Raw genomic sequence first — 24,778 nt, forward strand, 5'->3', positions numbered from 1 at the left:
TAGGTATAACAAATTTTAATGCCAAATGTTAGATGAGAACCTCCATAAATTAACTCCATAAATGGAGTTAATACCTAGACTAACACTGAAAATATTTTACCAAACCACTTAACTTTTTGTTTTCAATATAAATAAAAGATATACAATTTTAGCATTTAATTGACCACTGTACCTCAGGCTCTTTTAACCAGAATTCATCTTCCAAACTTCAGTGAAAGAAAAATCCTTAATACACACACACACACACACACACACACACACACACACACACACACACACACACACACACACACACACACACACACACACACACACACACACACACACACACACACACACACACAGATGTTTGCATAACAACAAGTTTTATGATGGTCTCAAAAAGTGTTAAACTGATCTGAAATTAAAATAAAAAGAAACCTTCTGATATGAGTTAGGCTGAGGAACCCATTTTTTTAAAGCTCTTTATAGAGTAGCATACCTGTGCCCTCTTCTGAACTTCCAGGAGAAGTTCAGAATACTGCAGTTCCAGTTCCTTCTTTTGTTTATGCCAGCAGCTCTCTTGGGCTTTGATCTGCTCTGCCACTTTGTTAAAGGTATCTTCCTGGGTTTGTTGAAGCTCTCTCATTGTGTCAGACTTGTTTTTGCAGATATATTCTAGGTGGTTTATCTATAAGGAGAAATGAAGTGAAGTATAAGATGCTTCTAATAAATCACTTGCTTGCATCACCTCCTTTCAAGAACCAACCAAAATTCCCTACTATATGTTATTCCTTTAAATCATATAAAATTTTAAATTAAAATGTGAATAAATTAGGAAGTAGAAATTAGTAAGGTATATTATCATATTTTAGCAGAAAGTTCCATTTATATATTTAAACAACAAATTTGGAGCTGGGAAGTTGGCTCAGCTCCAAACAGACTCCAAACAAAAATGTTTGGAAATAAAAGTCTGTGGTTGTACAACTTTGAATATACTAAAAACTACTGAATTGTATACTTCAGGGGCTGGGAAGGTGGCTCCGTGGTAGAGCGCTTGCCTTGCATGCATGAGGCCCTGGGTTCGATTCCTCAGCACCACATAAGCAAAAAGAAAAAAGCCGGAAGTGGCACTGTGGCTCAAGTGGTAGAGCGCTAGCCTTGAGCTGAAGAGCTGAGGGACAGCGCCCAGGCCCAGAGTTCAGGACCCACAACCGGACCCCCCCCCAAAAAAATAAAAATAAAAATAAACAACAAATTTGATTGGTTTCTTTCTAACAAAATGGTTCATTCTATAATCAATTTTACCAAGATAATTAAGAGAGTCTTAACTTCTAGAAACAAAGCCCAAGCTATTCAGATACCTTAATGGAAAAGGATATATTTAAATGAGATTTACAAATGTACAAATACTTTACATATTTATATATGCTTTATTAGGCAGAATATTCCTGCCATTGTTTTTATTTAACAACAAAAAGAAAATCCTTAACCTCCAAAATGTGTGACACTTTAAAACTATGAGAAACTATTTAAAACATATCATCATTTCAGAAGGTTAAAACATCCTCATTTTAACTATCAGTAATTTTAGAGCCATTATCCACACTTTAACCATTACAAACAACATCTGTGCTTCTCACAATTTATTCCTTCATTTCTCAGCCCTACTTCTCAGTGCCTATGGTTGGGTTTGTCAATAGGACCAATGAAAAATGCTCAGCAACATAAAATCTTACCTTCAAGTTAGGTTGTTTTATTAGTAAAGCACCTTTAATAGTATATTGACTGTGCAAAGGTGTTTCATTATGACATATCCATACAAGCACATAATGTCTCCTTATCAATTTCATTCTCTCCTACTTGTCTCCCACTTCTTAAAATAATTTCATTGTTTTACTTTTATACATATATATAAATTACTTCAACCATATTCACTCTTTTCATTTACTTAGCCTCCAACAGAAACTGTTATGTATATTTTAAAGAATTTACAAAATAATTTTTTTCTTCTTATCCCTTAAGTGCTGAGGTCATTGTAACTAAGATCTGGAAACTAGACCACACAAACATAATTCTGACCAGATCAACAGATCAAGACAAGAAACAATATCTTTAATAGTGACCTATGCTCATTTGCTAATCCATTTTTGTTTTCTATATCTAAACATTTTTTCTTTTTTAGAAAAGACTGAATTGCTAAGCTTGTAAATGGTAAATTAACCATAAAAAACTGATATTTTGTTCTACAAAATGCATACCTCACATTCTTTAGCATGAATTAGCTTCATTTTCTCATATACAGTTTTTGCATTTGGGGAAAAAACAGGTTCAAAACATAATTTAAATTTTTCTAAGTAATTTTTAAAATATCACTTCTTATTTCCTAAGCAAAGGTTTTTTTAATATAATGTTTTTGAATAACTGTATCTTGTTTCTATTTTATACTAACATAAAGAGTTGGTTTATTAATGTAAATGACTAAGTTCTTTGAATTGCTTCATCAGTAAGATTAATTTATTTTCTTTTAATTAGGTCCCTGTGGCTAATACTGGCTAGTAGTATTAGCATGTCCTGCACAGAAAGTAGAGCTTAGAGACTTCATACAGACTTCAGTCACATTTACATGCCCACAGCAATGGCATCAAACTGAGTTGTAGACAAGCTATAATTAATGGTACTGAATTATTAACACCCAAATTCTTTTTGAAATAAGATGAATGTCAGCCCCTCTTAATGATACTGTGATGTGGACAAATGTCACTGAATTTAATAGAGGTATCTGGTGCCTGAGGACAGTTACCTTCTCATTAGCCCTGTTGAGGTCTGCAATGAGAGCATCAACATTCTCCTGCAAGACTGCACAAAGCTCAGACCAAGAGAATTTATCCAGTATGCCTTCTGGTTGTTTTATGAGCACACAGCCTGCTACCAAGTGCTGATATAAGGTATGAAGGAAGGTTAGCTTCTCCTGCAAGAAAAAAAAAAAGATAAACGCTTTGTTTTGAAATACAAAACATATCGTGAAGAATTTATTATTATTATTAATACCAAACAGAAATAACCAATTTTTAGGTATTGACATTTAGATGACCTTCTTCTCCAATGCTCAAAAGCAATCATTAAAAATAATCCTGGGAATTGTCTGTACTTAGTATTCAAAACCAAATCCTGATTAGAAGCCAGAAAACCAGGAATCTGACATAGTACTGCTGCTGCTGAGGATGTGATCTGAGCAAGCTCCTGCTTGGGTCTTCGCTTCCCTAGCTCTAAACACAAGGTATATAGACTACAAGTTTCTAAGACCTTCGAACTGGAAGTGAATATGGTAATTCTATAATGTTATATTTACATTTTATTAAATGGATTAACATATTTTTGGTTGGTCATGGAGCTTGAACTCTTGGCCTGGGCACTGTCCCTCAGCTCTTCAGCTCAAGGCCACAGTATCACTTTCAGTTTTCTAGTGGTTTATTGGAGATTAGAGTCTCACGGAGTTTCCTGCCCGGACTTGCTTTGAACTGCAATCCTCAGATCTCAGCTACCTGAGTAGCTAGGATTACAGGTATGAGCCACTGGCGCCCGGGTTCATAAAATTTATCTTTAAAAAGAGTGTTATTTAACACTTATGAAGAACAAGTTATATCAACATCTGTAGTTTATATGTTCACAACTACTTAGCTTTCTGTCTACTTCAGAGATTTCTACAGGAAAGCTATCCCAAGTCCCTTAGGCAAAGCAGACAGTGGCATGAAAGATAGGAAAGAAATGCTCATTTGTTTTCCCCACTAACAAGTTTACATAGTATTTGGCAAACTAAACAACTGAAACTGTTTAAATACTACAAAGCACCTGGTTTTAAACAAAACTGAATAGCTACTCAAGATATATTTTCAAAAACATGCAATTGAAAATGTTTTTAAATATCTTTAGAACTATATTGTTGAATGGCCTAAAAAGATCTCCTATTCCCTAGAAATCATTATAAAGCTATCTTATCTTGAACTCATAAGACTTACCTAATATAATATCAAATTACTTCCTTTATAAGGTATTTCATTTACAGTCCCAAAGCACAGAACTCAAGGACAAAGCAATTGTGAAGCTGCAAAAATGAATATTTTCTGTGGATAAAACAAACTCTTTCAAGATATCTTAACATATCAGGAGTAAAAAACTTTTCAAAGGACAAAAATGAGGAAAAAAAAAGAAATTCTTCTACATTAAAAAAATATATAGCATAGGCAAAAGTTGGTAATTAGACATTATAAGGATAGTTTTCCTGTTTATTTATATATATATAATGTACATAATTCACCTTATATGCTACTTCACTTTTTTCCAAAAACAAAAATTCAATCTCACACACACACACATATTTTTGGCAGTATTGTGGTTTGAACTCAAGACCTCATACTTGCTAGACTGGCATACTACTTAGCCACACCTCCAGTCCTTTACCATTTGTCACTGGTTATTTTTTTAGGAGAGTTTCATTTCCTGAACAGGCATGTGCCTGATCTGCCTACTTTTAGGCCTCCTATTCTCACTGGGATCACAGGCCCATGCCAATGCATCCAGTTTGCCTCCATGTAGACAGAATGGCTAGATCTTTTTATCCTGGGCTAGTTTCAATTCACAATCCTCCCATTCTCAACCTCACAAATAGATAAGGATTAAAGGCATGAGACATCAGTGCTCAGATACAAAACTCAAAACTTTTAAATGCAACCATAATTTCAAGCTTTAGTTGAGAAATATGTACTGTGCAGGTAAAGATTGTTTTGCATTTTTAACTGGGTTCAGACATACAAAAATCTTATTAAATATAACTACTAAAATACAATATTCAGGCATTACAATCTTGCTCCTCCATGTGATCATGTGATCATTTTTTCCATGTGATCATGTTCATCATCAAGGAAGTTTATCCTCAAGGATAATTAATTGTGTTGCTATTTTGTCCTTTTTGAGTGGGCTGTGAAAACTCAAGCACGATAATGATCCATTTGGCATGAAAGAGGCATCACAAGTCCAAAATCAATTCACACATGTTGAACCCAACCACAATGCTGTAGACATGCTGACTTTACAGTACAGTCAGGCTTCTCGTTTCCTTTACTTTAATCATTATCTGATGTGTAGAAAAATTCCAACCCTTTCATATGCACACAATTTAAAACCCAGACTGTAAGAAGAGTGGAAAGAATGTTTCCTTTTTACTCTCTTGGCATTCATGTTCATATTTGTTACAGTAATGAGTTCAATATGCAGGACAACTTGAGATAAAACAGTTCCATCAGCTATACTAGCTCTATGTCCCATGTGCAAAAGAAACTATAAAGCAAATGCCATTCACATGGACTCATTCAAAATATTAAAATTCTCTCTTTTTGTTATTGATGTATTTTGTAAAGTTATTAGTAAATAAAACTTGATAACTCTCCAGAACATTCAAAGTTATAATTTTCTGAAACTTTTTTCTAAATTTTTATTAATATTCTATAATTAGAAACCAAAGAGATGTATTATCAAAGCAGATTTTTATTCCTATTTTACAAATTAAAAATCTGAGATGTAAAAATGACTAAGCTGTGTGGTTTGTCCATAGCCAGACAGTTTGTAAACAGAAATTACCAGGATTCAAGTCCAAGTCTGTTTTTTTTTCTCTCCACCACACCAAACAAAATTATAGAAATAAGAAATAATTCTGTCACTGTCAAACAGAGAAAACCTTGAAAGGACTGTTAGAAATATAGCAGGCATTTGATAGTCTAACTGAAGAAGAACCAAGCCATGTTACTCTTCTCACTAACCAGGCTGACCTATGCATAATGGAATAACTGATTTTGCAGCTGCCATGAAGATTTCAAAATACTCAGCACAGAACTTTTATAACTAACCCATAGACAAGTGAAAATAACCATTTGATACATAAAACTGAGATGAGTAAAAGGTCTTTCTTAGCCATCTGTCTCAAGTAATACCTCAGTGTCCTGGTGGAAAGCCTGGGAAAGTTTCTGCAGTTCACCTTCACATTGGGCTGCTCGTGACTTTTCATTCTCCCAACAGTGCAGCACATTTTGTAGCTCCAATTTTAAAGTGGTTATTAAAGCTTCTCGGTCTCCACATTTAGTACGCAAATGACTTAGCTCTTTATGGACATCAGTCAGTTTATCTTGAAGTTCCTGTCAGAGACACCAAATAGAGAGACACTCCAATATCTTTATTCTTAAAATCCTACTGGACCAAAATGCCAAAAATATATAATGAAAATTTTCAAAGCTTGAATGCAGAAGAATCAAGTATTTGCATATAATGCTAAACATTAAGGTACTTTACTGAATGTTCTAAATATAATGTTTTTCTCAAAAATGAGAAAATATGCTCAAAATTGTACATAAAGCATTAGTAAGATGTTTTATTCCAAAAAAGTTCACTAAAGGGAGTTTATCTTTCAGTTCATTATAAAGATGTAACTTGGTGGTTAGAAACTTTCAATAACATTTTTAAAGTCAATCTCTTTACATTTAACATAAGAACACTTACCTTCTGATGGTACTTCAAATAGTAACAGAAATCTCAAATACGTGGCATAAAACTCTGCTGAACAATTTTGTTCTTTAAACTTAACAAGTTCTATTCAAGTATATTTATGACAAATTCAATATGCACCAATAAAATGAAATTGTAACAATATTGAACAAAATATGAAAAATTCCAAAGGTGTAATATATAAAATCATACAGAAAAACTTTCCTGGACATTAGCTAGCTGTGGTATTAACAATGGCTCTTCTCTAAACTAATAAAAACTGACTCCAAATACAGATATGTTCATATAAAAAATGTTTAATATATATCTAAAGAAGAACATTAGATCTCAAAGCATTTTTGCATCTGTGATATTATAATTTTGTTAGAGAATACATTTTTCCTGTAGCCAAAGCTTCTTTTTTTAATTGTATTTTTTTTGTTTGTCTTTTCTTTTTTAGTACTGGGGATCAAACCTAGGATGTTGCACTTGCTAGGCACGTGCTTTGCCACTGAGCTACATCCCAGGCTAAAACTTTTTTAATGAAAATAAAATTGTTACTTTAATTAGCAACACAAAAGTGTATCCAAATATACTTTTATTTTTAAAAACTATTAAGACATATCTTCAAGTACCTATAAAATAGTTCCTCAATAACTATATTTACTTCTTAATACAGAAGTTATTTTAAATTGTAATACCTTTATATTTTTAGTGTGAGACTCAATCTTCTGTTTGGTAGAATCAAGCTCATTAGATGTCTTTTCCTTAGCAGCATTTATATGGTTAAGCTACACAAAGAAAAGTAAGTAACTTTTTATATATTTCAAGTATAGGCAACTCAACAATTAATCTCATAATGCTTTTTACCACCTATATACAAATATTTCAGTAGCAGTTAAAAATACTATCAACAAAAAAAAAAAATACTATCAACAATACTTCTTTTGATTAAATCTGTGTAGAATCTGTCACAAGCTCACATGGCTAAAAAGAAAAGAAAGCACTGAACCTTAAAATGTCAGCTATGTTATTATTGTATTTTTACTAGATGTCTGAAAGGATTTTATTCTTAACTGTAAACAAATGTAACTTTATTCTTAAAATCCTACTGGACTAAAATGCCAAAAGCAGTGGCATCTAAAGGAAAGAAAAAAAGAACAGAACAGAAGATGGTTTTTCTATACATCATGAGGGTATTCACTGGTATCTCACTCCATATGACAACTTTGGGGTCAGTCACATGCAGTCCTGCTGGGAAAGCTTGTGGCAGGTCATCAGTTGGTCCTGCACCACTTGTGATTTATTTTCTTTGACAGTTCATTCTTCTTTCTGTCAGACTGCTCTTTTTGCTTTCTTTGCAGCCACCCCCTTGGTCTCCTCACTGCTGTCTCTGGCACTAGTTCACAACAAAGCACATTACTAAGCCAAAGCCTGCTGAGTCGACTTTTCAACTGTGCTGAAGATCATGTGACATTCATCCTCCCAAATAACAATTCGCTGTGGGTAATATGTTCCTAGTTACCCTGCAGCTTCGAGGCCTAGGCCTCAGAAGAGTTCCATAACTACTAACAATACAGGTTATCTTGTCTCACTGGGAAAGACTTAGCAATATTTGTCTTCATAGAAATTTAATTATTTCAATGGTCACTTTCTTCTTTGCTTTTTGAACACTTAAAGCTTATTTTTAAGAACACTCACTTTTCCTTCTATGTTCAGCTTAGCTAACTAAAATAAGCCTTAACCAATATAATGATTTTACGGCCTTCAGTTTATAAAAAAGAAAGATAAACACTAAAATTGCTGTTTCTTATCTTTAGCTAAACACTTTTGTTTTGCCTACTAATTGTGTTTAATGTAATTACTTCATATGCTAATTTGACAAAATGTGACTAGACAAACTCTTTAATTTTTAAAGCATGAATTAGAAAACATTTTAATACCCAAGAAAATTATCAACTCACACATTAAACAATACAAATGAGATGATAAATATAAGCATGAGCTTTCTCAATCAGCAAACTGAAAAGCTTCTTGCCTACATCAAACAGATATTTGTTTTTTAAAAGTTCCAACAACACTTTACTCTCCTTAGAGAATGAAAACTAAATTATCTTTTTTTATTAAGACTTTGGTTTGTACAATTCTTAAACTAAAAGACAGACTAAACCTAGACTTCCACTAGCTATTTCACATAATGAAGTATATTAACATTTAAATACAGCATATAATTAGTGACTTATACCACCTTTTATTAAAATAAAACATAAAATATGAAGATCAATAAGTATCAGAGTCACTTTAACTTTAAAAATAATAGTATGCCTGTAGAGTTACAAAAACGTGAGACACTACTGTGAGACACTACTGTAAGGCCATACTTAAAGAAAGAACAGTGACAGACAATTTCTTATTTTTTGTATCTGTGAAGCTGTCAGTTCAACATTCACAATCTTTTTGACCTTTGAAACAAGCAAGGGATGCATACTGGTACCACCCGAAGGCTGAATGTGTGGAGCCAAACAGTGCAAGTGTTACCTCATTAGATGCATCTTCCAGCTTGTTCTGGTAATCTGTCAAGGTACGCCTCAAAGTCTCAAGGACAACTGAGAAGCTGGGAGGTTTATCTTTGTCCTTGTGAATGCCTAGAGAAAAATATAGGATGAAAACGTATATCCTTAAAGTCATATAGGCACAAAAACTTAGGAAACAGCAATAGAGATATTACAGTGAGATAGAGTTGAGAAGACATTATGAAATATTGAACAGAATTTTATTCTCAGAAGTATACCTGCTATGTACCAAGTATTAAGTAAATAGCAAAATTAAAGTTCATAGTATATAAAGTTCAAATTTATTGCTACTTACTACCTTATCAAGATTCATCTCTTTTTATTCCATATCTCCTAAGTAACATCAGCTTTCATACATTCCTGTTATCCAATACTTATAAGAATAGTCTATACTAACATTGTTTGTATTATATATACTCTGGTCCTTGTATTTCTGATCAATCAGGCCTTTTATAATATATTACATAATAATTTCTTTTTCTTTTTTTAATTGTAAAGATACTGTGCAGAAGGGTTACAGTTACCTGAATAAGGTAATGAGTACATTTCCTATCCAACATTGTTAACCTTTTGTTTTTTCCCTACTTTCCATATCTCACCTCCCCAACTCCTCCCTCACACACACCCCCCACCAGTGTAAAGTTCGTTTTCAACAGAGTGTCTTGTATGTTTCATTGTTACAATGGGTCAACCTATATCCTTATTTCAGCATTTTGTTATTTCCTTTCCCCTCCCCAAATTAGAAAAATGTGTATAAAAGATGCAGGGCACCAGAATCAAATACAGTGACAACAGGGGATATACCATGGAACACACACAAAAAAAAAACAAAAAAAAAAATGTATATCACATAGTACATTAAAAACAACAGGGACAAAGAAATAAACCTCTTTTTTTTTTTTTTTGCCAGTCCTGGGGCCTGAACTCTGGGCCTGGGCGCTGTCCCTCAGCTCTTCAGCTGAAGGCGAGCGCTCTACTGCTTGAGCCACAGCATCACTTCCGGCTTTTTCTGTTTATGTGGTGCTGAGGAATCGAACCCAGGGCCTCATGCATGCAAGGCAAGCACTCTACCACTGAGCCACCTTCCCAGCCCCAGAAAAAAACCTCTTGTGTCCCTATCTTGGGGTTCATTTCGCATAGCACCATCTTATATGGTCATATTACATAATAATTTCTTAATCCTCAAGTATGTAATTTTCTATTTTCTTAATAAATATTTTAATATTTAAAGTTCTCAGGTTACAACGTAAAATAATAAATCTGCTATTATGAACATAAATCACGTTTCACCTAAAACCCTGAGGCTGATATTTGTTGTAAAAATAAGGAGTATTTGCATATTATGCCCTCAAACTACTTTACTATTTTAGTTTATTTAACTTAGTTGGGTTGTAAATTTGTTCAGATAGTCAATGCCATATGGTCAAATAAAATTCAAAATATTATTCAAAAATAACCAAAAACTGAGTTTTTATACAAAATGAAAAATAGCTATTTTATTTTATTGCTCGTGTTAGAAGTATCAAATTTAGGTTTAAAATTTATGAAAATATTTTGTTTCCTTCTATTGTTTCTGTTTTATAATCTAAATATTTTAAAATACAAGAAACATTTTAACAAAGATAATTTTTTAATATTCTGTTATTTATTCATTCAACTGTTTATTGTTTTCCTACTATTTACTAATCTTAAGACATTAAACATGCAGATGAGCATCAGTGCACTCTATCCAAGTACAGTTTACAATCTAATATATATATATATGTTTTTGCATCATAATAAAAAATCATTAATAAATAATTTCAACTCTACATAAGGAGTGTATTTAATGGTAAAAATTCTTTTGGCATAAAAGTTTAAAGTACCTCACCAAGGATAGACCCATCTCCAACCAAAAATCTTTGCTCAGAGTGAATAAATATAGTATATGTAATGAAATAAGCAAGTTATAAACATAATGTATGACCATGTGGTCAAGAGGAAAAGGACTAAATAGATATAAGAATTTCTAAATAGATATAAGATATATATATACACCCAAATATTCTTTAATTTTGTTTTAGTCTTTATTGAATATTAAGATGTCTTGATAATAGTTAACAGCTGGTTAATACTAGCACTGAGAAGTACAAGACCGGAGTATCATAAATTCAAGATCAACATGGGCTACATTGTAAGATCATGTCTAAAAAAATTTTTAATGACAATGTAACTCAGTTTTTAAGTTATAAGAAATTCAAAGGGAAGCATGACTCAGTTAAAAGAAAAATGAACATCAACAAATGGATAGAGGGCTATCCACTGATGCTCTTTGAAAAGAGTTTTTATGTCATCAATTGAATAAGGAATAGATACTTCATGTTAATCAGAAATATAATTTTCCTATTATTTATTTGGAAATGAAATGGTTTTAAAAGGTATAGATGAAAAATTGATAAAGAGACTGCAATGGTGATTCTACACAAATTTTGCTAAACTAGAATGTTTCACAATATACACTCTTCTAATATGGTTGGTTTTAGAGTTCCAAATCACAGCTGGCCAAAATAAAAATTAGAATAAAAGGGGCTGGGAAGGTGGTTCAGTGGTACAGTGCTTGCCTTGCATGCCTGAGGCCCTGGGCTCGATTCCTCAGCACCACATAAGCAAAAAAGAAAAAAGCCAGAAGTGGGGCTGTGGCTCAAGTGGTAGAGCTCTAGCCTTGAGCTGAAAAGCTGAGGGACAGCGCCCAGGCCCAGAGTTCAGGCTCCACGACCAGACCCCCCAAAAAAAATTAGAATAAAAATTAAAAAGAAACAAAATAGCCAGGCACCAGTGGCTCATGCCTGTAATCCTAGCTATTTAGGAGGCTGAGATCTGAGGATCATGGTTCAAAGCCAGCCCGGGCAGGAAAGTCTGTGAGACTCTTATTTACAATAAACCACTAGAAAACCAGAATGGCCTTATAGCTCAAGCGGTAGAGCATTCGCCTTGAGCTGAAGAGCTGAGGGATAGTGCCCAAGCCCAGAGTTCAAGCCCCACGACCAACAAAAAAAAAAAAAAAGAAACAAGATAACAACTATAATCTTCTAAAAATTATGCTTATAGGAAATGGAAGATAAATATAGACGTTCTGATAGATTTTAGCTAATATATTCACTAAATCCACAGTTCAGACCGGTTCTATCTGTCTTAATTATTTATACTCTTCATCCAGTTTTCCTTCCAATTACTTCATTCATGAAGAGTGGCCACAAGTCTAGTGTTGAAGGCCAAGAAGGAAGTCTTTTATAGATTCTTCAGCAACTCTCTTTCACAGCAGGAATAGACTACTAACTTTGCTTTAAATCTAACTTACCCACCCATGCCATGGTTAATCATATTTCTCTAAACCTCCAACTTTCTTCTCTAGATCTTACTTCCTTAGCTCCTTTTCACAATAGCAATAAATACAAAAAATTTCTTAACTATTAATATTAATGTAATTCTCATCTCTTTTAAAGAAAAACTTGATATGTTTTTTCTTGGTGAAAGACTTTGTTCTTCTTTTAGGTAACATTTTTTATGGAGTTTTTTGGCTGGTCCTGGGGTTTGAACTCAGGGCCTGGGTGTCATCCCTGAGCCTCTTTGTGCTCAAGCTAGTGTTTTACCATTTGAGCCACAGCACTACTTCCAGCTTTTTCTGAGTAGTTTATTAGATATAAAGAGCTTTAGGGACTTTTCTGCCCAGGCTTGCTTCAAACCACATCCTTGGATCTCAGTTTTGCGAGTAGCTAAGATTACAGGTATAAGCCATTGGTGCCCAGCTAACATTGTGTTTTTCCTTTACACGTATAATAATTTTTTACTCTTTTCCTTTACATAACTGTATTCTCCTTCTATATTCTGCCATTCAAATCACAAATCTGATTTCAGTGTCCTTGCCATACATAGTCTCTCACAAATTTTAAGCCTATTATCCTATTTTCAGTTTACTTGTAATCTTTCTTATTTTTTCATGAGTTTAACCCCCTATTAGTAAAATCTGTATTTTCTTTTTTTTGTTATTATCTTTAAGTGGTTGTACAAAGGAGTTGTCATTTAACAAAGCAATTATGAATGTAATGTTTCTTGATCAATGTCTTGATCAATCCCTTTCAACATTCACACCCCAACCATCCTTTTCCTTACTTTTCTTAATTTTGTAGAAAATACAAAATTGGCTGTATTATCCCTCCCCTTCTCCTCTTCATTTGTCTATAGCTCTCCCCTTGGCCTCATCCCACCCACTGCAATATCATTCCTGGGTATATCCAAAAGATCACAAACCAGAATACAGGAAAGCCCCTAGCACAACCATGTTCATTACAGCATTATTCATCATAGTCAAGGTATGAAATCAGCTCAACTGCCCTTCAATGAACAAATGGATCAAGAAAATGTGGTTTTATATACAAAGTGGACTTTTACTCATCCATTAAAAACAATGATATTGTAACATTGTAAAGAAATGGAAAGACTTGGAAAAATTATGTAAGTAAGTCAGGCCTAGAGAGAGAAAAGTTGCATGTTTTCCCACATATGTGAAAGTTAAAGTTAATCTATAAACCTATAGGTAAACCATGTTGGGTTGTATGCAAGTATCTACAAATGTATTAACTGAAATATGATATTCAAGTGAGAACTCAAACTGAAATAATATAATTCCTTAGAAAGGCAAAGTCAAAGCCCTACAAAAGCTATATTTTTTTGCCAGTCATAGGGCTTGAACTCTGGGCCTGAGACCTGTTACTGAGCTGTTCAGCTCAAGGCACTACTACTTGAGCCACAGTGCCACTTCTGCTTTACTGGTGGTTAATTGGAAATAAGAGTCTCACAGACTTTCCTGCCCAGGCTGGCTGTGAACCCTGATCTTCAGATCTCAGCCTCCTGAATAGCTAGGATTACAGGCATGAGACACTAGCATCCAGCTTCAAAAGCCATATTTTAATTAATAAAAGTTAGTAAATCATATATGTTAACATATTTCTGAACTTATTACACAATGTTAATTATTCTGTAAAGTAAAACCACTAAGATTTCAAAGTTTAGTTAAGGACCATGATGACATAAGGTGATTTGGCTCATAAGATAGAAAGAGAGGAATTATGAAAGAAATAGTAAAACAAGTTTAAAAAAATGTTTAATGAGGAAACACAAAAACCACCAATGGAATATAGCCAAAGCCATAATCATAAGGTAAGAAAGGTACCCACATCAAGAAATTAGTAGTCCTAGCCCAGTTTTCAAAAGTTTTAAACACACTGCAAAGATTTAGCGCAACAGTAACTCCTCATGCATAATGAACTACCATTAGAGAAGAAATCCATTTTCTCACTCAACATATATCAGACAACTATAGCTGGGCACCATCTTGAGAAGGAACCTACTATCTGAGACAGTCTCTCTGGGGATCTAAAAATAAGAAACAATGTAAAAGCCGGGCGCTGGTGGCTCACGCCTGTAATCCTAGCTACTCAGGAGGCTGAGATCTGAGGATCGCGGTTCAAAGCCAGCCCGGGCAGGAGAGACAGTGAGACTCTTATCTCCAATAAACCACCAGAAAACCGGAAGTGGCGCTGTAGCTCAAGTGGTAGAGCGCTCGCCTTGAGCTGAAGAGCTGAGGGACAGCGCCCAGGCCCAGAGTTCAAGCCCCACGACCGACAAAAAAAAAAAAAAAAGAAACAATGTAAAAATAGAATAGTAGAAAAAATTCGACTACATTTTATTAGAATGATAATAAAATTAAAGAGCACATGAATAAACATCTGGGTAAATTCCAACAAATAAGCACCTGGACAAAATGAGGAAGAAAATTCAGGGAATGATATAAATATGAAGAACTCAATTTAAGCAGGGCACTGGTGGCTCACGCCTATAATCCTAGCTACTCAGGAGGCTGAGATCTGAGGATTGCAGTTCAAAGCCAGCCCAGCAGGAGAGACCGTGAGACTCCTATCTCCAAAAAACCACCAGAAAACGGGAAGTGGCGCTGTAGCTCAAGTGGTAGAGCGCTCGCCTTGAACTGAAGAGCTGAGGGACAGCGCCCAGGCCCAGATTTCAAGCCCCACGGCTGACCAAAAAAAAAAAAAAAAAGAACTCAACTTAAAAAATAGAAGTCCCAAAACAGTTAAATTGTAATTCAGTAAATAGTGAGTAAAAATTTTTAAAACTCGGCTGAAAGCTTCATTAGTAGACTAGATCTAGTTTAAAACAGAGTATCAGAGCTCAAAACAAGGTTGATAAATTAGAATATGAAGATAATGAGAAAAAAAGTTAAGTACAAAAATAGTAAGACCTGGGCTGGGAAGGTGGCTCAGTGGTAAAGCGCTTGCCTTGCATGCATGAGGCCCTGGGTTCAATTCCTCAGCACCACATAAGCAAAAAGAAAAAAGCCAGAAGTGGTGTTGTGGCTCAGGAGGTAGAGCGCTAGCCTTGAGCTGAAGAGCTGAGGGACAGCGCCCAGGCCCAGAGTTCAGGCCCCATGACCGGACTCAAAAAAAAAAAAAAATAGTAAGACCTCAAGGACCAAACCTGTGAAGAACAGACATAAAGAGAAACACTTCAAACTAAAAGCATAGAAAATAAATGTAATAATAGCAAAAATAAATACCACAAATTGTAAGATACATGAGCTTTTTAGGACACCGAGTGAATGAATTAGACCAGAAAAAAACACTCCCAAAGGCATATTATAGTTTAAACATTATGTATATACAACAAAGAAATAATATTGAAAGCTACAAGAGAGAAATACCAAGTCACATACAAAAGTAAACCCATCAAAAAAAGATTTCTCAGCAGAAACTGGAAGCAAGGAGATTATAGAATGAAATATTTCAAGGAAATAACTGTGAGTCTAGAGTACTGTATCCAACAAAACTTCCTTTAAAATTAAAAAAGGAATAAAATTATAAAAATATTCTATGATAAAGAAAAACTAAAAAATTCATTACCACTAAGCCAGTAATAGATAATTAAAGAAATCCCATACACAAAAGTAGACAGGGGCTGGGAAGGTGGCTCAGTGGTAGAGCACTTGCCTTGCATGCCTGAGGCCCTGGGTTCGACTTCTCAGCACCACATAAGCAAAAAGAAAAAAGCCGGAAGTGGTGCTGTGGCTCAAGTGGTAGAGTGCTAGCCTTGAGCTGAAGAGCTGAGGGACAGCACCCAGGTCCAGAGTTCAGACCCCACGACCGGACCCAAAAAAAAAAATCACAAAAGTAGACAAACACAGCTATGAAACAGAGGAAAAAGATAAGTCTTACTAGACAAGTAATGAACAAATAAGGATGGAGAAAGAAATGGAAAGCACATCAAAAAATAATCACAGGAATTACTAACTGCACTTCAGTAATAACTGAATATCAATGGTCTCAATTCTCCAACTACACATGGAAGTCAACTAGTTTAAAAAAAAAATTGAGATGCAGCCCAGCACACCAGTGTCTAATACTTGTAAATCCTAGCTATCTGAGAGGCTAAAATCCAGAGGATCATGATTTGAAACTTACAACATACACAAAGACCATTTTTCACCTGCAGCTGGACACAACAATTCCGATGTGTTATCCCAACTGCAAGGCAGGCTGGGATTGGGAGGATTATCCAAGGACAGCCCAAACAGAAAAGTTCCTTCTCAGTGGAGAGAAGCTGGGTGTTGTAGCACACATCTGACATCCCACCTCTAACCGGGAGCCTACACGAGGCAGATCCCACAGTCCAGACATGTGCCTAGAAAGGAAGTAAGACTCTACCTCAAAACTAGCTAGTGCAAAAAAGACATGGAGGCATGGTTGAGCAATAGAATGCCTGAATAGCAAGTTCAATCTCCCACCCCACTGCTCCCAAAAAAAGCACAACGTTTGTTACCTACAAGAAATGTATTTCACTGGCAAAGTAAAACACAGGCTTAGCATGAAGAGATGGAAAAAGATGAGATGTTCTAATCAAAGGAAGCCTGAAAGCAAGCAGAAGTAAGGTAGGCACATTTACATATAACAAAATAGACGTCAAACCACAAAAGGACAAAGAAAGTTACTTCATACTGATAAAGAGAAAAACGCATCGGGTAGATATAACTTTTTTTTTTTTTTGGTCGGTCATGGGGCTTGAACTCTGGGCTTGGGTGCTGTCTCTCAGCTCTTCAGCTCAAGGCGAGCGCTCTACTGCTTGAGCCACAGCTCCACTTCTGGTTTTCTAGTGGTTTATTGGAGATAAGAGTCTCACGGACTTTCCTGCCCGGGCTGGCTTTGAACCATGATACTCATATCTCAGCCTCCTGAGTAGCTAGGATTACAGGTACGAGCCACTGGCGCCTGGCTAGATATAACAATTTTAAACATACACATGAATATTGTGCATTTCATTAAAATTTTCATGAAAAGTAATATTATTGGACATAAAACTACACATAGACTCCAACACAGTAATAGTGGGTAACTTCAATACCACATTATTGTCAACATGTAGATTATCTATGTGAAAAATTAAAGAGAACTTCAGATTTAGAAATGAAATGGACTGGGGCTGGGAAGGTGGCTCAGTGGTAGAGCTCTTGCCTTGCATGCCTGAGGCCCTGGGTTAAATTCCTCAGCACCACAAAGAGCAAAAAAGAAAAAGCTGGAAGTGGCGCTGTGGCTCAAGTGGTAGAGCGCTAGCCTTGAGCTGAGGAGCTGAGGGACAGCGCCCAGGCCCAGAGTTCAGGCCCCACAACCGGACCCAAAAAAAAAAAAAAAAAGAAATGAAATGGACTTAACATCTACAGACTATTCCATCCACCAACTTGAGAGTATATATTTTTCTCAGAAGCTCATAAATCTTTCTCCAAAATACATCATATTTTAGGACACAAGTAGGTGCCAGTTGCTTACACTTGTAATCCTAGCTCTTCAAGAGGCTGAAATCTGAGGATCATGGTTCAAAGCCAGCTTCAGCAGGAAAGTCTGTGAGACTCTGATCTCCAATTAACCACAAAAAATAAAAAGCCAGAAGTGGAGGAGTGGCTCAAGTGGTAGAGCACTAGCTTGAGCAAAGAAGTTCAAGCACAGCACCTTGACTCTGAGTTCAAGCTCGTGGACAGGTACAAAAAAAGTCTTAGAGGCTGGGAAGTTAGCTCAGTGGTACAGTGCTTGCCTCACATGCATGAGGCCTTGGATTCCTCAGCACCACATAAGCAGAAAAAAGCCAGAAGTGGCACTGTGGCTCAAATGATAGGGCACTAGCCTTGAGCTAAAGAGACGAGGGACAGTGCCCAAGCCCAGAGTTCAGCCCCCATGATGGACAAAAAGAAAAAAAAATGTCTTAACTACCCAAGAAAACTGAAATAACTTATTGCATTTTAATAGACTATAAAAGAAGAATACTAGAAGTCAACATGAGACACTATAGTCAAACACATTGAGAATAAACTATCACTTTTGAATGATTTCTAAGTTAACAAAGATATGGGGAAACAAAAATACTCCTAGATCAAATAAAAATGAAAACTAAAACCTATGAGAACTTTTGGGACACAGAAAAGCAAAATAAAAGTTTGTAGCTATCAGCTCCTATATTAAGCTTATAGAATTCTCAAATAAGTGACCTGATGATACATATCAACTTCTTAGAAAAACAAGTACAATTCAAACATAAATGCAGAAGAACAAAAATTAAGATCATAACAGAAATTAATGAAATACATACTAAAAGATCAATACAAAGAATTGATTAAATAAAGTTGATTCTTCAAAAAGATAATTAAGATTGACAATCGCTTAAACAAATTAACAAAAGAGAGAAGATCTGAATTAATAAAATTAACAGATGCAAAAGGGGATGTAATGACAAATACCAGAGGAATTTAGAGGATCATAGAGAGAATACTTCAAAAACTCATATTCTAATAAAATGTATGCTCTAGAGGAAATGGATGTTTCTATACATATAAAATCTACCATAATTGAATGAAGAAGATACAAACAATATAAACAAATCTGTAATGACAAATGAGATACAAAAATAATAGTGCTTCCCACCAGCTGCAGTGGCTGAATCCTAGCTATTTGAGAGGCCTTGGGAGTAGGATCACAGTCCAAGACAAGAACCAGGCAAACACTCTAGACCTTATCTGGGCCTAGCAAACAAAAGGCCTGAGTTTAGATCCCAAAACTGCATAGTCTTCCAAACAAGACAAAGACAAGCAAGATTCACTGCTGAATATTATCAAACCTTGATTATCAAACCTCTCCCTATTCTTACTCAATATAGTACTTTAATTCATATCCAAAGAAATAAGGTAAGAGAAAGAACTAAAAGGATTCAAATAAGAAAGGAATAAATCAGATTATTCCTATATGCAGATGGCATGATCTTATACTTAAAAGACCCTAAGGACTTTATCTTAAAATTCTTAGATTTTTCCAAAGAAACATAGGTCCCATGGTTTCCTTTGTTTGCAATAATTAGTATACATCTAGGATAATCTTAGCAAATGAGGAGAATAGCTCAATAGCTATGCACATATGATCATATAAGATGATGCTAAGCAAAATAAACTCCAAGACATGGATACAAGAGATTTTTCTTTGTTGTTGTTGTTGGTTGTTTTTAATGTACTATGTGATTTTTGTTTCCTTTGTATGTTCTTCCCCCTCTGGTATATCCTCTGTAGTCACTGTATTTGATTTTGGTACCCTGTATTGTATATATGTTTATTTGAATTAAGGAAGGAAAGGGGAACAACAAAATGGTGAGACAAAGGACAAGGGGGAATCAATGCAACAGTGATACACAAGACAATATGTTGGAAATGATCTGTAAACTTGAGGGGGGTTATGGGAGAGGGAAAGTGGGAGAAAATTGAAGGAATGGGTAAAAAGCTTGACAAGAAATATACTCATTATCTTACGTAGGTAACTGAAACCCCTCTTTACCTTGACAAGAAAAAAATTCTTAGATTTGATAAACATTTTTGGCAAAGTAGTAGGATACAACATCAACACACAAAACTAGCCAGGCAACAGGCATCAGTGGCTCAAACCTGTAATCCTAGCTACTCAGGAGGATGAGATCAGAGGACTGCAGTTCAAAGCTAGCCAATAAGACTCTTATCTCCAATCAACTACTCAAACCTGGAAGTGGAGCTGTGGCTTAAAATGGTAGAGCATTAACCTTGAGCAAAAGAGCTGGGACAGTGCCCAGGCCCTAAGTTCAAACCCCACAACTGACAAAAAAAAAAGGGGGGGGGGGGGGAGGAAAAAAACCTAGAAATAACTATAAAATTTTGAAGAAAATGAAGATAACACTAAAATATAAAAAGCTACAAAAATGGATATACTAGCAAAGCAATCTAAACAAATCAATTCCCATCAAAATGTCAATATACTGAAATAATAAAATTATTGCTAAAATTCATATGCAAGCATTAAAGAACCTGAATAGCCAAAGCGACTTCAGCAAAAAGAGAAATACTGAGGATTTCTAAATAGTTGATTTTAAATTATAAATTATAGTACAGAACCATAGTAATAAAAATAGCATTCTTCTGGCACAAATATATATTATATCTATTTTTATATTTATATAAAAATATATATCAGTGGAATAGTGTAAAAAAAAAACAGAAATAAGCCCATACAATTGCAGCCATCTGATTCACCTCAAAGGAGTCAAAAACATTTGTTGGAGACAGCCTCTCTATGACAAATAATGTTAGGAAAACCGAACCTCTACTTACAAAAGATTGAAACTGGGGCTTGGAAGGTGGCTCAGTGGTATAGTGCTTGCCTTGCATGCTTGAGGCCCTGGGTTCGATTCCTCAGCACCACATAAGCAGAAAAAAAAGCCAGAAGTGGCACTGTGGCTCAAGTGGTAGAGCGCTAATCTTGAGCTGAAGAGCTGAGGGATAGTGCCCAGCCCCAGAGTTCAAGCCCCATGACCGGACCAAAAAAAAAAAAAAAAGATTGAAACTAATCTCTATTTCTAATCCTGTATAAAATTAGATTAAAATGGATTAAAGACCTGAAACTTTGAAACTGCTAGGCAAAACATGTGTAAACACTTCATATTATAGGAATAAGCAACGACTTTCTGAAATGACTCCCAACAGCCCAGGAAATTATAGCACAAATTTATTAAGGAAGATAAAAATCAGGACATCACTGAGATTCCATCTCACTCCAGTCCAAATGGATATCTTTTCTTTACTTTTTTTTTTTTTTTTTTTGGTGGTCGTGGGGCTTGAACTCTGGGCCTGGCCGCTGTCCCTGCGCTCTTCAGCACAAGGCTAGCGCTCCACCTCTTGAGCCACAGCGCCACTTCCGGTTTTCGAATGGTTTATTGGAGATAAGAGTCTCACGGACTTTCCTGCCCATGCTGGTTTTGAACCACGATCCTCAGATCTCAGCCTCCTGAGTAGCTAGATTACAGGCGTGAGCCACCAGCGCCTGGCTGATTTTTTTTTCTTATATGTGGACTCTAGATATTTTTTAAAGGACATGACTACTGAGAATGAACCAGAGAAGGCTGAAAGGAGAAAGAGTTCACAAAAGGAGGAAAATATGAAAAATATGATCAAAGTATATTACATACATATGACACTCATTTTTAAATTTAAGGTGTATATAGCATCTGGATGAATCTTTTACCATTTTTAGCATTTTCCTAATTAATAGATTGAATCATTGATTTCTCTTCTGCCTTTGTTTTTATTATCTTTAAATATTTGTGCAAAAGGGTTTTTGTAACTCAACAGGTCAATTTATGTGAACAATATATCTTGATCTGTAGATGACATAATCTTATACCTAAAAGACTAAAGATTCCAAAGTCCTAGATCTGACAGATACCTTTAGCAATGTATCAGGATACAAAAATCAATATTAAAAAACCCCTCGCTTTTTTGAACATGAACAAAATGAACAAGCTGAGATAAAAATCAGGATAGCAATTCCATATACTACAGCTTTAAAAAAAAAACATTAAATTGAAGTATTAAACTGAAGAAGGAAAAATCTCTACAATGAAAACTGTAAAACCTTGAAGAAAGAAACTGAAAAGATGCAAAAAGATAAAAAAAAAAGATTTCCCACACTCATAGATTGGCAGACTCAATATTGTGAATATGGGTATATTACCAAAAGCAATATACAGGCTTAATGTAATTCCCATCAAAATCTCAATGGCATTTGTAAGAAACAGAAAAATCAATGCTCAAATTCATATGGAAACACAAAATACCATAAATAACCAAATCAATCTTAAGGGAAAGTAAAAGCAATATTGGAGGTATCACAGCATCATACTTCAAATTAGCCTTTGAAGCCATAGTAACAAAAGCAGCATGGTAATGGCACACAAACAGACATGAAGACCAATGAAACATAGTAGAAGACCCAGAAATAAATCCATGCAGCTACAACCATTTGATTTTTGATGGAGGAGCCCAAAACATACATTGGAGAAAAAATAGATTCTTCAACAAATGGTGATGGAAAAACTGATTATCAGCATGTAGAAGACTGAAACTGGATCCATATCTCTTTCCCTATACCAGTGTCAATGCAAAGTGAACTAAGAATTTTATTTTAAGAATTGAGAATAATTTTCATTCATTACATTTCATATAGCAAAATAAAAACATTTATAACCATTCCTCTAAATTTGACCACGTTTACTTTTCCTGAAATAGATGATAGATGCATGCCATGTATTAAATTATTGAATCCAAAGGTATAGAAAAGAAAAATAAAGTATAATCACCTACTTGCCATAACAATAGAACAAAGGACCTCTGGAAAACTTCCCAAGATAACCAATTTAATTTTCCTATAAATTCTAACAATATGCTATTATCACAAGGTAGGAATATGTTTACATTTGAAGTAGACTTACTCTAAAAATGAAATATACATGTCTTTATGTATATTTTATGTCATACATACATACTTAAGCCCTAGAAGTTTTTAAACGTGTGATTCTTCAGTATATTATAAATATTAAGCAACAGAAATTCTTAAAATTAAAGTGCAACTATCGAGAACTGCTCAAGACTTAACATGCAACTATTTCATTTTAATGTTTAAATTTTTAAAAGCACGAAAGTTACGCACTAAGAAAAGCACAGCTAAAAGCAGGGCACTGCTGTCTCATGCCTGTAAACCTAGCTACTCAGGAGGCTGAGATCTGAGAATTGTGGTTTGAAGTCATCCCAAGTAGGAAGGACTGTGAGATTCTAATCTCCAACTGACCAGCAAAAAACTAGAAGTAGAGCTGTGACTAAGTGGTAGAGCACTAGCTTTGAGCAAAAAAAGCTCAGGGACCAGGCCCTGAGATTAAGTCCCAGAACCCTTACACACACACACACACACACACACACACACACACACACACACACACACACACACACACACACACACACACACACACACACACACACACACACACACACACACACACACACACACACACACACACACACACACACACACACCCCACAATCATATGAGGGATAAAAGTAGACTAAAGAGGGGAGGCAAGAGGGAGAGTAGTTGGGGAGGTGGGAGGGAAGGGATGGTACAGGAAAAACAAAGGAGAAGGCTACAATGCTTCATAAGAAATGTACTCATTACCTTACTCATGTAACTGTAACCCCTCTGTACAGTACTTTTCACTATAAAAAACTTATAATAATAGTAATGACATTAACCATTTTGAACCAGTGTAAGCAGAAGCAGATAACATAGTATTGCAAGGTTATTAATACAAGAGAAGAAATGAAACTAAGACCCAAGCAGGTATGTAATTCAGTAGGAAAATAGATGGGACACTCAAAACAATTCATTGGGCCGGGCGCCAGTGGCTCATGCCTATAATCCTAGCTACTCAGGAGGCTGAGATCTGAGGATCATGGTTCAAAGTCAGCCCGGGCAGGAAAGTCCTTGAGACTCTTATCTCCAATAAAAACCACCAGAAAAATCAGAAGTGGCGCTGTGGCCCAAGTGGTAGAGCGCTAGCCTTGAACTGAAGGGCTGAGGGACAGCGTCCAGGCCCAGAGTTCAAGTCCCACAACCGACAAAAAAAAAAATCATTGAAAGAGAATTTAATGAAAAGACTGTTTACAGAAATGTGGACATGCTAATAGAACCAATTAATACATAATGAGGGACCAATAAAAACAAGAGTAGAAAAAACAATGTATATGTAAGCCTGAGAGCCACAGGAAGGGTATACTGTCACCACAGTCTAACAAGAGTCACATTGATAAAAGAGAGGTTTTTTGATAAGAGCAATAGCTACTGAGAAAAAAAAAAAAAATTCCTTCCAGAATGCACTGAAGCAGAGGTGCTAAGACAAACAAATATCCTGATTATTCATTCTCCCACACTCTAAATCTCCTGATGGTGCTGCTATTGTCCTAATTCAACCAGAAGCTAGAGGGCAAAGGGGCCCAGATGCAGAGAAGTAAGTTTTGAAAGGAACAAAGAAAACCAGGCATAAGACAATGAATCCATGAGGATAAATGAATGAACAGCAGGTGCAATATACCGGAAACAAAGAGACCTCTACAACAATCCTCAAAATCATTAACCCTGTAAACCAGTCCTCAGTAAACTGGGAAGTTGAAAGGCATGGTTACTACAAGATAAAATAGATTAAAAGAAAAACTTAAGTAAAAGACAATTCTTTTTCCATAGGTTTTCTAAAACTTACGT

At 35.3% G+C, this 24,778-nt stretch overlaps 1 protein-coding gene across 1 annotated transcript in view; it reads right to left on the reverse strand.

The window, feature by feature from the left end:
* Ccdc171 (coiled-coil domain containing 171) overlaps positions 1–24,778 on the reverse strand; it is a 313,064-nt gene that overhangs the window by 185,454 nt on the left and 102,832 nt on the right. The window contains exons 12-16 of the mRNA XM_042692902.1: positions 9,052–9,158; positions 7,215–7,304; positions 5,967–6,167; positions 2,783–2,950; positions 482–670 (exon numbers count right to left, since the gene is read on the reverse strand). Coding sequence (XP_042548836.1) covers positions 482–670; positions 2,783–2,950; positions 5,967–6,167; positions 7,215–7,304; positions 9,052–9,158 — 755 coding nt within the window. The remainder of the gene's footprint in view (positions 1–481; positions 671–2,782; positions 2,951–5,966; positions 6,168–7,214; positions 7,305–9,051; positions 9,159–24,778) is intronic.

Source organism: Dipodomys spectabilis, unplaced genomic scaffold (assembly GCF_019054845.1).
Source record: "Dipodomys spectabilis isolate Male_0828 unplaced genomic scaffold, ASM1905484v1 ptg000158l, whole genome shotgun sequence".
NCBI lineage: Eukaryota > Metazoa > Chordata > Mammalia > Rodentia > Heteromyidae > Dipodomys > Dipodomys spectabilis.